Here is a 15,882-nt window from a genome sequence, read left to right as displayed (position 1 = left end):
CTTTGGGGATTTCTGAATTATTTTTTCAGATTTTTAAACTGTACCTTCCTTCATCCATCCTGAGTGACAGAACTGCTACTACCAAGAAGTACATGATTTGCATCTTTGAACCCCACAGGATACTGAATTGTTTCACTGAAAAATTACTGAACATGTGGCAAGAAACCATGTACAGTTCAACAGAATTATAATCAACTACACTTTCAGGCTTAGATTAAATACTCACAATGCAATTACTACAGAAATGTAATCTTTAAATCTTAGGAGTGAAGGTATGGCTGGTAACTTTCTGTAAATGTCAACAGGAGCCAAGAGGGAAGGATTTAAGCAGGATGATCCAGACAGAAAATTACCTCAGAATGGCACAGAAGGGCTCTTTTGGGGTTCATGAGGAAAGTGCTTAAATGTCCAGAAAAACCAGTGAATAGAAAACAACTTCTGTCTTCAAGGAGAGTTGAGTACAGAAATACAAAATATAAGGAGGAAGTTTCAGGCTCTTCCTACCCATGACTGGATCAGTCACAGACCTCTAAGGATTAGAGCTGATCGTACAAAACCCTGACACTGCTCAAATAATTTTATATAACTCTGGAACCACAGGGCATGGAGAGGCCCCAAATTCTCTTCTGAGTAGCCCATAAAATGGTCTATGCCCGCCTTTTAGCTTCCTCTGAAAATACATGAAAAGCACCTCAACCAAAATATAAATCAGTTTGTGCTTTCGTTTATGATGATAAATACAAATATTCTCAGTAGACTTACAAGTACATTTAGCTTATGTTGTCTCTTCCTTCTCCTTCTTTCCTTTCACATCTTTTTCAGTCTAAAACCTCACTATCCCCCTTCTCAACATCTCTTTGCAGTTTTTTCCCCAGAATAAATCCCTGAGTATTCACGTCCTCCAGCACCCAAGAACCTCTGCAAGGAGATCTCAGCAGTGGAAGCACTTCCCTGCCTCCAGGAGAATCCCCCCAGGCCAAACATCACCTCCTCCCTTGCTGCCCCTCACTGGTGGGACAATATAAAATTGTACTGTTCACCCAGAGCAGTCTGCACACACATCCCCTGAAGGCAAACAAACAATAGCACATGACTGATCAAATATTTGCCTGGAACTTCATTCATAATTGAGCCAAAAGACCTGCAAAATATTACCTTCATGCTATATAAACAGAGAGAAGCCAAGTTCTCATTGCTCACACTTCCATGTGAGTTCACTGGATACATTATTCATTGCAATTAAGCACTTAGTTCTCTTAAATTAGTAATATAATGTCATTGCATATGCAGAACATGAGAAAAAAGAATAAAACACATAATAAGTGCAATTAAATGCCTGAGATGGAAAACAGTCTATGATTTTTACCTTTCTCCTTTTGTATTTTTTTTAGGCTGGTCCCAGTTTCTTGGTCAATGAGTTCTCCTTCCCTGCTGTTGGTCAGCATGGCTAAAAAAATCAGAGGGCACAGATAAATAACACCGTCAGTAAAAAAATGTTAAGAGAAAAGAAAATATTAAATTATATTTCCTCTTTGTTGATATTTTGGTATTTTAACTCTTAGAGCCAAGTAAAATAAGCAGTAAAAGCTAATCTGTTGAAGTTTATTAGACAAGGATACCAAGATAGAACACAAATTACTACTGAGATGAATGTGATTTCTTATGAAATGTTCAAATTAATTAATTAGAGGGAAAAGTACTTCCCAAAAACCATTTTGAGGAAAAATACATTTAAAGAATTAAGTATTAGTAATTATCTATAAAGCAGTAAGCTTAATAAAAACCACAGATTGCCAGATCATAGCCCAAATTGACTGGTGACAGCAAAACACCCCCCAACATTTCAGTGCTGAAGGGAATTCTTCACTTAACACCTGCAGTTTATGACTTCAGGATGCTCTTTCTTTGTTCTTATTTGATGAAAACATTTACTTCTTTGCAATCCACCAATTACAGACCTCAGAGCTATTCCAGGGAGGACACTTGTTACAAATTTCATCACCATGTTTTAGGGAGAGCTTTTTTTTATAATTGCAAAAGTAAAAATCCTTGTATTCCTGTCAATGAAAAATATTTATCCGTATCTTTACAACACTAGATCTCTGCATACAGACATCAACAGTCTCATTTCCCTGCTGCTACAGGATGTTAAAAGTTTCTTGTCCTGTGTATTTCCAGTCTCATTTTACACAGAAAAAAGATGAGGGGAATCTACTCCACAGTCTCTGCCCTGTGTGTGCACAGATTTAGGCAGAGCATCCAGGTTCTATCCACTGTGCTGGGCAGTGCTGTGGTGCTGCTGCAAGGACCAGGGTCAGAACTCCAAAATCTCAGGGGTAGGTTGTGCATGGGAGGGAGTTCTCCAGTGACTCACCCAGAGTGCATGGCTTCTGTGGTTTAAATCTGGCTCAGCAATGCCTGCACGGGCTCCAGGCCATGAGGAGACAGCAGTGTTGACACACACTGACGTGACGAGATGTTAATTGACTTGCCCTAGATCCCTCTTGGAAGCACCAAGAATAGGATCTAAACTTCCTCTAGACAGAATTAGCATTTTAATCGATAGTGCACAGGCTGTGAAAGCTGGGGTGGAGGGACCAAAAAAGCCAGAAAGGCCTCAGCCTTAGAATGATGAAGGAGCGTGTGGGCACAAGGAGGTTTTTGGAACAAAAAAGTCATCATACAATCTGTGACTTTCCTCACACACATGCAGAGAAAAAGATACCTTGCTCTTTTTCAACGGCAGGTGCCTTGAGCAGCACTTCCCTACCCAAGCACACTGAGGGAGATGGTTGGAGCAGGGAAGGGTGCAAGGGTGATCCCTCTGTGCAGGGCATAGTGGTACAGGAGGTACCCAAGAGGAGGCACTGGGCTCTGCTGAGTGATGAACTTCTCGGAATTCACAGAATTACTAGGTTGGGAGACCTTAAAGATCATTGAGTTCATGACTACCTCAACTAAACCATGGCACTGAGTGCCACACCCAATCTGTTTTTAAACACATCCAGGGCTGGTGACTCCACCACCTCTCCAGGCAGAGCATTCCAGAACTTTATCACCCTTTCTGTAAAAAACTTCTTCCTAATATCCAACCTGTATTTCCCTTGATGCAGCTTGAGGTTGTGTTTAATTTTAACTAAGAAACCAAGGGATGAACTTCCTACGTTATTTCCTACCAAGTGAGCGCGTCCCTGCATGTTCCCAGCACACAAAGGCCGCAAAGGGAATGTGAGGGGAGCAGGGGGCTGTGAGGGGCTGTGAGGGGAGCAGGGGCTGTGAGGAGAGCAGGGGGCTGTGAGGGGCTGTGAGGGGAGCGAGGGGCTGTGAGGGGCTTTGAGGGGCTGTGAGGGGAGCGAGGGGCTGTGAGGAGCTTTGAGGGGAGCGAGGAGCTGCAAGGGGTGCGAGGAGCTGTGAGGGGTGCGAGGGGCTGTGAGGGGCTTTGAGGGGCTGCGAGGGGAGCGAGGGGCTGCAAGGGGTGCGAGGCGGCGGCGGCACTGACCGATCCTGTCGGGGGTGGTGTCCAGCTGGGACGGGGAGCTGGACACGCTGCTGCTGGGGTGCGAGGACGCGTGGCTGCCGGGCCGCTGGCTGTCCTCCAGGGACGGCGCCGGGGAAGGGCTGTCCTGGATCCTCTCCTGCAAACAGAAGCAAAGCAAAGCTGGATGCTTTCATCCACGGGTTTCATCAAGGTTCAGGCTAAAACACTGAGGTTGGCTTAAAAGTAATGGTAACAAATGGTGTTGCTGAGGTAAACAGAGAACAGAACTCGTGTCTAAGAGCAGTGTAGTCATCTACAGCCAAAACCAACATTGGCTTCTACTAACAACGTGTCTGAGCTTAACTGATCATTTGCCACCTTTTTGTTGTTGGCAACTTCTTATGTTCTAAGTTTTTCACATGCAGGAACATATAGAATATTCTTTCATGTTGCTTTCACCAACTACTTTTAATCTACAGGTAGTGAGATTGCTATATATGAGTCACATTTCAAATAAACAATTCACAGTTGGACTGAACTGTCACTAAATGCAGTCAAATTTGTAAATAGAATCTGTACTTGTGAATTTGTAACTAGAATCTGTACCTGAATAAATTACATCAGTTTCTTCTCAGGACAGCACCTGAACAAATGATAAATGCTGTGGCTCTGGGACAAACTTCCCTCTCGCATGAAAAGCACCAGTGGTTAACCAAAATGAGAGTCTGCGTGCAAAATGTCACATTTATATTTGCATGAGAAACTTTGATATTACCTCTAATTTAAATATATATAGTACTTGAGGTAAGGAGGGGAAAAAAAGGGTAAGAAATATATTAAAAAAAAAAAAGGTTAAAGTAAATTCTGCATTTCTGTGTATCTATGCCTGAATATGCCATGGAATTTTCATCAGTAAAAATCTTTAGGAAGTTCAGACAAACAAGGCATAAGTAAAAATTCATCTTTAAGACAAGAGATTGTGAGACCACTTGAGATCTTTTCAACCCAGTGTTTCTACACACATACTTTTAATTAAAAATTTCAGTGCCCTTCATTCCTGTTCCCAGAAACAAGAGAAAATTAAAATCTTCTGAAAGGGACAATCACGGCCTGAGTCACACCAGGTATTTTTCTCCTAAAGTGCCTTCTGTTTTAAAACCTCTATCCAAGTCCTTGAAGGTCTATTTCCAAGGGAGAGCCACTAATGAGGAAAAATGGTTGAATTTACAGAATTCCAGAACCCGAACTTCTGGAGTTGCCCTCATCCCTGGCAATCAGCTGCTTCCTGTGCAAACCCAGAACTGAAATCTAACTTCCTTTTTTAAAAAAAAGAGATTCTCTTGCCTCCACCTCACTAAAAATCACAACTAGAGTTCATCTGGGAAAGCTGGCTCAAAGGAACTTTGCAATCTTTCCTCCTTTCTAACCTATTCTGAAGATGTTTCATTAGGAATAGTCAATCTGGCTCCTTGGTAGCAATTTACTGTGTACTCTGGAAAATAAACTCCGAAGCACCTGAAGTTTTTATGCAGTTTTCTAGGTGGAAGCCTGAATCAATAATGTAGTTTTGGGAAGCACATGGTGGTTCCTAGAAGTTTTTCCATTATAAATCCCTGATTTAAAAGCTGCTGTTTGGATGTATCAGGGCAATTCATTAATTACCTTCCAGCAAGATCAACAAGAATATTCTGTTACCCATTAAAACCATCCCTCTAAGCCACACTCATCGTTGTATTTACAGATACTTCTGAGGGTTATGCAAAGGGAACATGAGATTGGATCCTCCTCAGAGCATGGGACGGCATCTCCCAATTCCAACCACAGCAGCTGAGAAAGTGGCACCAGACCTGGTTTTAATAGGATTGTTATTGTACATTAAATAACAACCCAGCCCCAAACCATGTAACAGATGTGTATCTATTACATAGCTGTTAATCCTCAATGGATCAGTTTCACTAATTATCTGTTATTTAATGAACGTACAGTAACTAACAGACCTGAAAGGGAGACTTTTAATGCTAATATTTAACAGATATGAGTCTATTACGTTGAGTCACAAGTTTTTATAATTTTGAAAACTGAATGGTTTTACACAAATTAGTTTTCAAATTCTGTGGGAGAAGAAAAAAGATCCAATTCACTGAGCCTAAAGTGTCCTGTGTTTTCTTCCTTTTGGCCTCCAAAAGAGAGAGTTTGGAGGCTGCTGAGATGAACAGATGAGTAAAAGGCAGTTGGGACTTTGTGGATGTGCTCCTTACTGAGTTGCTTTTGAAAGGCACATTCTTACCCCCAAAAGTACTGTCCTAAATAACAAACCATACACAAGCAATCCTGAGTGGATAAATCCTGTGTGTTTTTTACCTTTGTGCAAATAATAGCTTCCAAATAGGTTCCTGCTAACAGGTTACAACACTGACTGCAATTTCATTTGCATGGATTTCAGTTTTAACAGTCCTCTTTGGCACTATTTCCTCTCTTTTAACCACAAAGAGCACTCAATTTACAATTAAGATATCATTTTGAAATGATTAATTTTACAGAAGAGTGCATAGTTTAAGTAAATTTCATTGTCTACTGCAACCATGAAAATGAATAGCCAAGGAGAGGACATGCCAACTGTTCTGCAAAAAAACCCTATGAACAAATATGACTAGGAATTAACACTTAGATATCACACAAACAGCCATATATGTCATCTTAAATGGGAGTTATTTGAGTAATTCAAAAGCTGATGATTTGGAAAAGCAAAGTATTCCAGCTCCTTCTGGTAACTGCATTTCCCATTTTCTCTCACTATGAAATAATCTCTGCTTGCAGTAATTTGCTTTCAGACTCAGGGTCTTGGTTTGAAATCTTTAGGCAGATGCACAAGTGTCAAATAAAAATGTCCTTAATCACACAGTGAGTCACTTTCTAAGAGAATTAGTTGATTATTTCCTCTAATGCCTTACCAGTTACACCAATGTACAGGCACTGGGAATGCAGAGCTTTCCCTAGAAGCAAGAAAGGAGCTGGAATTCCCTCTGTACCATATATGCTCCAAATGAGGATGGAGTATCACCATGTGAGGCTGCATATGGATCAAGAAATTGTCCATTTCTAAATGTTTATGTGGAAATGTGCTGAATTGCCCTCCTATAATGAATAATGCTACGAGCAGACTCTTCTTTTGCTGGTAAACAGATCCATTTTTCAGTCCTGTAATCAGTATGCATCTATTTAGCTACTTAACAGCAATGTGCTCTGGTTCATTAGGTAGCTACTGTTGTGTCTCAGCCTAGTTAAAATTTCACAGCAAGTTAATCTATTTTATTACAAATGAGAACACAAGTGATAATGTCCTCACCATTTTCCAAACACAGGGTTAACAGTATTTGTAACAAATCAATGAGGGCATTTAAATAGGAAAATTGCAAATCTAAAATCTTAACATTTTGTTTTACACATTGATGACTTCATTTGTTTTGTCATCTATGTATTTTATAACCTCGTTACTTTTCATATATTTCCCCCCCTGAAAATGGCTCAGATCCCCCTGCACCATGCAGGGCAGCCTGGTCACACACTAGGTAATACAATAATTAATACAATACACACTCACAATAATAAAGAAACACTCCTAAGTAAAGTAATATTTTTACCATTTATATTTATTCCTATTCATAAATTTGCAAGATTAATATTCCAGGTTATAATTGAATGAATTATACATAAGGGTTCTACAGATTGTGAGAATTTTATGAAAAATGAAAACATTTCTCAAGATCTCACCTATTTATCTACCTACAGTACCTACTTTATCTCATCTTTTTTCCTTCCTTTACAGAGCTGTAACATAAATTCTCAAAAAGGACTTTTCCAGTATTTAATCCTCTTGAAGGGCAATATATTTGTCTCACTAAAAATCAGTGTCCTTCTCTGCCTCAGCAAATGCAGCTACAAAGCTTGACATTGTTGATTTTAGTTGTGATTTAGCTTAAAGGCACTGAAGTCATGAACTCACCCAATTTCCAGACAGATCCTTGATTTCAGCTCAATATCCCTCTTTCCTTCCCTGTGAGGGAGTATCCCACACCAATAATAGCAAATACTACAGAGTAGTTTTATTTGAAATATATATGAACAGCTTACCTATTTTTGACATAATCATCTTGACCTTAATTCCTTACCTCTGTTTTTTTTATAGTATTGATCTTCCTTTTATGTCAAGAGTTTAGAGAAATGATGCTGCTGGATTTTCCTTTTTATTTTTCTTTATTCTTAGTTGTAATGTAGTTGTAATTACTCTTCCAAATGTTAATCTATTAATGAGTTCCTAGAGGATTTAGTGGCATTTCACTGCTGACAAGCAGGTTTTGGAAGTTTGTCTGAGTCCTGGATGTTTTATTCACACATTTATCTTGATATTTCATATTTAATTGAGGTTCTGCTGCTCTCTCTGCAGTGGCTGGAATTCACCCTATCTAATGAAATGGAAAGGAAGGTAAAATGGAGATTCTACTGGTTTTAGGCCTAGATTAGAGTTTTCAGGAGTTGTAAGAAAGATTTCTAATGTTGGCTATGATGGAAAAACAAGAGGAACTGGCAGAAAAAAATCCCAGCATTAACTTGCACAGAAAGATGTTCATTATGCCACACCTCACCCTCCCACTGGTTGCAAGATCTCCATTCATATTCTCAAAATGGAGTACACAGAAATAAAACAATTCTAGAAACCAGAGCCTGACTCCCTGGAGGGGTCTGTGAAGCCAGGATGGGCAGGCAGAGTCTCCAGCCCCACTTCCCTGCTGAGCTACCTCTGCTCCCCCCTCCCTGGCTGAATCCCATTCTCAGCAAGTGAGAAGAACAAGAGAAGTTAACATAATTCACAATTCCAGTCAGCAAAGAACTGAATTGCTAACACTGCCTTTTTTTAGTTAATAATAAGATGTATTTCTTTCCAATTGACCTTTCTTGATACTAATGCTGTTTGAATCCTAATAACCAGCAGATTTTAAATATTGCTCTCAAGTTTACAGTCCTTCACTGATGGGCTTCTCAATTTAGGCTTTTCCAAGGAAAAGAATATCCCTGCCCGAGGAAGCAGGAGCTGTGCTACACCTGAACTGATGCCAACAAGAATTAGGATGGCCACAGCCATTTCTGGGCTAGAGAAGAGCAATTTTGTTTGGATTTTAAGTCATTCCACCCTGGAAATGAGCACACATAAAGACTGGGGTGCCTTTTTGGTCTTCTGAGCTACTTACAGTACCTGTGATTGCTGTAGGTACTGGAGATGAACAAGGTAAACAGCTGGCCTAAAAACCAAGATAGGATCTGTGTGTCTGAAAGCCAGCTGGATCCCATTCATCTTTTGCAGTGTACAGAGAAGTATTTTGCCTAAAATATGTACTTTGCCATTTAAAATGCACTTTTTTTTTCCACTGTGTACATATAGTTGTTTCAGTTGCAGTCAACTGGCAATTATTTTTTCACAGAATTTAAGAAATCATAAAAACTCCTACATTTACTGATTTTAATACCAGATGTTCACTCACTAATTCCATTACCTTGTGACTACTTCCTATCAATCCATTAATTGCCAGCTGCTCAGCCAAACAGAGAAGTGCAGCTAATCAGATGGTGTTGGGAAACAGCCAAACAGGAGCTGCCTTCTTCTTCCCCGTTTCTTAAATTAGCAGTCACTGGGACAGCCATGGAAACCTTCACTCCTGGATTAAGATCTTGATGTTTTACTTTCAATCTGAGAGCACAACAGTGCCTGAAACTGGAAAGGATCTCACGGTGGAAATTTGGTACTTGTGCCCCTCTCCTGAATTGTGCCACCCAGTGCTGCCATGGAAGGGAGGAAAGGCATTCCCAGGACTAATGATGAAAATGCTCTACCTCATCTACATTAGAGCCATATCAGTTATTAAGGACAAATGCAAATGACTAAGCTAATACTAAAAAGATCTGAGCCAGAACTAAGAGCTTAGATGTGCTTGGCCTAACAATTTTCCTTTGCAAGCTCTGCAAAAAGAGATGTTTCTGATTGGATTTTTTTTCCACTTGGAAGTTTAAAATAGGTTTTCAATGCTTAAAACATCTCAATAAGGGTGGTAAGGAGCCAGGTGTTCTTGGCACTGCAGGGAGAGGGACAGCCTCCCTCCAAAGGAGGAGATGAGAAGGGTATTTAATGCAATTTGAAAGGATCTGAACATCTCCCAGCAGAGTAACTTCTCTGAATCAGTGAATAAAGAGATACAAACCTGCACACTCACTCCTCCTTCACCTCAAATACAGCCACAAAAATTAACCTTCTAAGAAGCAAACAAACTCCTGTGTCTCCCATGTCACTCCTCCAACATATCCTAGTCCCACCCAGCAATCAGCTGCCTGCTATGGAACAGGACAGAATAAATCTAACATGAAAAATCACATACATTGTAGAGAAGGTTGATTTTATAAATGTTGCAATATTCTGAAAACAATTCATAATGGATTGAATGCACAGAGAGATATGAAATTACTGATGTTAGAAATTCTGTAATGGGAAATGTTTCTATTGTGAGAAGAAGTGTTTCAGAGCATTCTGAGATGGCCACATTTTTCTGGCTGTCAGGTAAATATTATGAATGTGAGTTGTAGAGCACACAGAAAAATAGCACCTCTCAGCAATAATTACACAGCCCATCTGTACTCTCTTCAGGGAATTTAAAATCATGTCATATACACCCTTTACAAATGCTTTAACAATCCCACAAAATCAGGAGAAAAATAAAACTCAAAGAGAAGGAGACTCAGAAGTCTCTACTGCATGTCTAGATAAATCCCACTGTACAAATAATGCTTTGGTCCATTTATTAGATTAGTTTCTGAAGTGCATTGGGGTGAAATTCTGAAGGAATTACCAAATATGAAAATAAAAATGCTGTATTTTTTTAAAGCATTTTAATTACCTTTTTTGTTTTTTCTGTGTTTCCCATTTGCACTCAACAAAAGCAGCATTAATTCCTAACTGGGACCTTGATAAGAGCACAAAAGATCAGAGAAAAGCAGAATACAGCAAGCGTGAGGGGATGACAACAGAAGAAAAATGGACAGCAGGAAACCAATTTTCAGAACTACTCCTACTCAGGAGAAGCACATCCCTCAGCACTCCAAAGAAGCTGTTTGCCAGGAGGAAAGGGAGGGAGCATGAGGAGGAAGAGGGTGAGACATGAGCAAGAGGAAGAAGAAGGGTGCAAAATATGTCAGGTAAGTAAAAGGAGAAGCAGGGGAAATTTGGGAGAAAATAAGTCTCAGATCTCTGGCATGATGTTTTGCCTCATTACTCCCAGAACTCTTTGCATATCTAACACAAAAGGAGCAGCTTAAGGCCCAGCTTTGGGTTTGGTTCCCAGAATTTCAAGCTCAGCCTGACCCATAATTTCAGTATTTCCCACCAGCCTGTTCCCAAGGACATCTGAAAGTGGCCTTGCAGTGAACAGTCCAAGATTATCACAGCCACAGCTTCAGTCTTGGCTCTTGCCAGTGTTCCCTTCACCTTCCTCACCCCAAACCTCTCCCCTGCCCTCTCCCTGCTCTTTGGCTGGAATTGTAAACCAGTACGGTTTTAGTCACCTAAGGTCACATTTGTTACAGGTGCACTGTAAAATAAAAATCTTCACATTATGTAGCTACTGCTCTCTGGAACTGAGTGCTTCAAAAACTTCCGTGAAAAATCCTCTCACTTTTCTGTAAAGGCCTCATCCCAACTTTCCTTCTGAAAATATTGCCACTGAGTAGATTTATCTGAGTTTCAGGAACAAAATTATCACGTAACACTAAACTGCTACATTTATTCATAGAATCACAAACTGGTTTGGGATGGAAGGACCTTAAAGGTCACCTCATTCCAGCCCTGCCAGGTGCAGTGACACCTTCCATGAGACCAGGGCGCTTCCCCCAACCTGGCCTTAAGCATCCATTGCTCTTTCTTGCCCAAACCATGACTCAAGTGTACTTAGCTAAATTCTACCCCAGACTGAACCTCATCTGGCACCCAGGCCATTCCTGGATTGCAGAGCAGGTCAAGCTGAAGAACAGCCCTGAAAATGAAGAAACAACAAGAAGTGGATGCAGGAGGGAGAAGAGAGAGGGTGGTGAACTCAGTGTCCCTGTCAAATTCTGCTTTGGCCATATGAGACCCTCAATAACAGAGATTCTCCTGAGCCATCTGAGCCACGTTTCAAACCCAGCAAGCTTCTTCAGAAGTGCAGTAAAGCCCTGTAAGGCTGGATTTATCACAGGGGCACTGCCAGACCTGCAGCCACAGTGCTGCTGGTGCTGCTATAATCACATCACATCATGTTAGAGATGGCTAAGAAGGTTTTGTGAGCCTGGCCATTGTGCCTCCCTAATTTATGGTGTTCCTGTCAGGGAGAAATCAAGTTTCATAGTTATGACATTTCTTTCTGGAGCACTAAATGTTAACTTTGCTGATCATGCATATCTTGGTAGAACAGCTTATTTCTAAATGGCAAACGTGATATAAAAAGCATAATGACTTCATTCAAAACCTTACAAAGCAGCTGATTCTCACACCTATAGAAAACAGGCCAAGTGGTATTTTAGTCATCAGACTATGGAAACAGACACACACTCAATATATTTGATTCATTTCTCCCATTTTAAGTAAAAAACATGATGCTGGTGTTGCACTCTATTGAAAACTAGCTATGTTTTGTACTTATTAAATGCACTTAAATAATGTCCTGTAATAAAAGTATTACTGATAGCAGGAACAGCATTGCTTTTCTTTTGTTTTACATGTTTCATTTTGTACAAGAATTTCATGTTAACTTGTCATCATTCTGTGCTGGATGATTGTACATAAGGGAAGGAAAGGACAAAAGGAGCCTCACACTGTAATAAAATTTATCTACATTTTCAGCACTCAGGACAAACTAGAGGAAGATGCAGCACCACTTGACAGGTGAGAGTAACACAGCAAAGGATGCCCACTCTGCCTCTGTCACGTTGACTACTGGTGCATTTTCCTCAGCAACATGAGAGGAAATAATTCCCCCCAGAGTGCTGGCCAGACCTTGTGTTGCTGGGGAGATACTGTGTCTCCTCTGGTGCAGGTGTTGGGGAAAAAATTGCTGTAAATGAATAACTCCCATCAGCAAGGGCCTGCTAAATAACACCCTGAAACCCAGCTGCCTGCAAAAACTGCAGTTTAAATTACAAAGGACTGGCATTGTTTACAAATAAGATTTTAATCTTCATGTTGACATACTGGTAACATTTAGAATACAATCAAGCTTCTGCAAGTTTACTTGCTGCTACAAATATTTTACTGCTGTGTTTAAATTAGGGTTTTGTCAAGAGGTCTCTGAACACTTAAAGGAGAGGCTATGGTTTAAAATGAATGGAATTTCAACTGATTTCTAATAGTTTAATGACTTGCAGTAACTAATATACAGCTGGATATCAGAGAGAGATATTTTCTCCACCTAGCCAACAACCGTGCAAGTTCACTGATGAAAAAGAAGTTTTCACACATCTTAATCCCAACTAAGGATCCTAATGGAAAATGTCACTCCTGAATTTTCCCAGCCTCCCTAGAATCCAAGAGGAAAAAAAAAGTCAACAAAAGCAAAGCATTCAGAACAATATTTGCCCTAATCTGGAAGTGGACTCTCAGTAAAAATGAGAAACAATCTGAGGTAATTTTGGAGATGCTTTGGGCCAGAAAGCAAATCAAGGAGGAAAATAAAACCTCTCCAGAACCCTACCAACAGAGGGATGTAGAATTTTACTGCAGGGATGTGACAAGAGACATTTTGCTGTCCCCCTTGAGAGGATGCTGCTGTCAGAACACACGGGCATGAACAACAAACACGTGCTTGGTCACTTGTTTCTTTCCCTGCTTGATTTAGAAACAAAACCTCCTGAAGCACCACCCTGTGACAAAAGTGTAACACAAGCCTCACTAATGCATTCTCACAACTGGACTGTAGTGTTGGGAACAGTGACTTTCTCAATGATAAAATAATGACATCCTAAAATTAAGATGTTTTACAATAAAGATATGAGAGCAAATCAGTTCAGCTAATCAGTGAGAGATGTAAGAACAAAGCTACCCAGAAGTCAGATTCCAGAGTGACAGGGATACATGAGTGTAAATGAACACAAGCCTCGAAGACATTTCCTTTCCAGAACAGATAGCTCTATAGACTCATATATTTAAACCCAAAGAAAAATGGCTTCAACTAATGAACTTTCAAAGCTGACAACATTTTACTTTGTCAACAAGAAACCCATATGTGCATGCAAACACACACACACACACACACACACACACACACACACACACACACACACGTCAGACTGGTAACACCTTTAATTTTTGCTCAGTAAAAAGTGGACACACTGTTTTAAAGAATCCCACCAACCCAATCCTTCGCGTACACTGATCCTACACACTTCTATTTTGAAAATTTCTTGTTTTAATGCATTTTTGAGTGTGTGGCAGGACAGCAACTCTCCACACAGGCAAAAACCTTTCTGAACAGCCTACTTGGCAGAGACTATGACAAACCTTTCAAAATACAAACACATTTTAACCAACCAGAAGGAAGTTCAGGTTTGGCTACCACAGATTCTACCCACTGTGTACTTGTGGTAATTTACTCAGATATTTACCTGCTCTGGATTTGCACTGCTAGAACTCCTGTTTTGTTCTTCAGCCTCACTGAGGTACTTGTGATATTTTCTCTGCTATTTACCTGTTCTGGATTTGCAACACACTAGAATTCTCGTCACGTCCTACAGCATTTTCTCTTAAATTTTACTTTAACAGCATTTCAGGAGAGTTATGAAGCTTTCAGAGATCTTACTCTAGCCTGTAGTGAGTGTCAGAGTCCCTTTTTAATTACACTGCAGACTCCCCGACAGATCAGAGCAGCTGAACTCCCTGGCTGCAGGGGTGGGTATTGCGCAGAGCTGGGAGCAGCCCAGGTGAGCTGCAGCAGGGTGAACTCAGTGCCCCGTCCTCCTCCTCGCTCAGAGAACCACTGCAGGTCTCTGCACGCCCCGAGGAATCCTTACCTTGATGACGGAGGCCCCTGCCCTGGAGAGGGGGCTGTGCATCTGCGCCGCCGCGGCCATGTTGGCGATGGTGTTGAGATGGTTCATCTGGTTCATGGCCATGGCCACCGAGGCCGGGGGGAGGCTGACGGGGAGCAGGGGGTGCGGCATCATCATGAAGGGCAGGTCTATCCCTGTGGAGAGCATGGACACGTCACTCGGGCACCCTGAGGGGCCATGACACCCACCATGTCACTGGGACACCCTGGGGGGCCATGACACCCACCATGTCACTGGGACACCCTGAGTACCTACAACACCCACCATGTCACTGGGACACCCTGGGGGGCCATGACACCCACCATGTCACTGGGACACCCTTAAGGCTGTCATATCCCACTGCAACATCCACCACTCAAAGCCAAAAGCAGCAAATCTCATCAATTCTAGGGTTCCACAGGGGATAATTGTGTAGCCCAGGAAAGGCTGGTTTGTGCTGGGGAGGGACAGAAAATAAATACAAAACTGTGCCAGTTTAGTGATACCTTTAGTTAAGAGAAATGAAGAAAAAAACCCACAAAACATGCATATAATTTGCATGCTTTCCAACATATCAGATGAATAGTTATTATTAATTTTATCTGATCATACATTCCTACCAAGACTTCTTCCTATTACCACTTCTCAGCAATGCCAGACTAAATTCTTATACACTATTTCTCGAATCCAGGAGGCTGTGGCTTGGACTACAGACACCACTGAGCGATTGTACAGAAGGTCTGGGAACTGCAACACGTAATGAGAGGTTAAAATTGTTGCCAGAGGTTTTAATTTTCAAAATGTCACTTTAAATTGTCTTCTGCTATGGATATAAACCAATTTAGGAAGGTATGAAATTTATTTGGATCAACTTGCAGATCTTGACATTGCCAAAAAGGTGAAGTTACTGCTAGCAAGAATTGGATTCTCATACTTCATTAATATCCATTTCAGCATGTGTATTACTTCTTGTATTTAGTAATGACTCCACTGGAAAGAAAGAGCAAGACACCACTTCACTGAAAAAATTGTTCAGGTTATTGTGCATTCAAGAGTTCTTTAGAGGGACCACTTGGAGATAGCTACTATCGGGCATCCAAAATTAATTTTTCAGAAAAAAACCAAAAATCAGGACCCACTCTGCCAGACAAAAATGTCTTATCATTTTTCTAAATGACATTTAGAAAAAAAATCCTCATTAAAAAATTCAGGTGCAAGTATTAAATAACACAAACATATAGCTAGTCATTGCCACAAACCATTGAGAATGTTTATTGCTTAAAAGTTTTCAACTTTTGGGTTTATCC

The 15,882-nt window shown here is 40.7% G+C and overlaps 1 protein-coding gene across 2 annotated transcripts in view; it reads right to left on the bottom strand.

Moving 5' to 3' along the window:
- Nucleotides 1-15,882, bottom strand: part of DACH2 (dachshund family transcription factor 2) — a 240,894-nt gene that overhangs the window by 42,150 nt on the left and 182,862 nt on the right. For both annotated transcript variants that reach the window (XM_009090572.4, XM_030229066.2), the window contains exons 5-7: nt 14,558-14,730; nt 3,500-3,635; nt 1,367-1,447 (exon numbers count right to left, since the gene is read on the bottom strand). In XM_009090572.4, coding sequence (XP_009088820.3) covers nt 1,367-1,447; nt 3,500-3,635; nt 14,558-14,730 — 390 coding nt within the window. The remainder of the gene's footprint in view (nt 1-1,366; nt 1,448-3,499; nt 3,636-14,557; nt 14,731-15,882) is intronic.

This window comes from Serinus canaria, chromosome 4A, assembly GCF_022539315.1.
Source record: "Serinus canaria isolate serCan28SL12 chromosome 4A, serCan2020, whole genome shotgun sequence".
Classification (NCBI taxonomy): domain Eukaryota; kingdom Metazoa; phylum Chordata; class Aves; order Passeriformes; family Fringillidae; genus Serinus; species Serinus canaria.
This window is presented reverse-complemented; position numbering and strand designations above follow the sequence as displayed.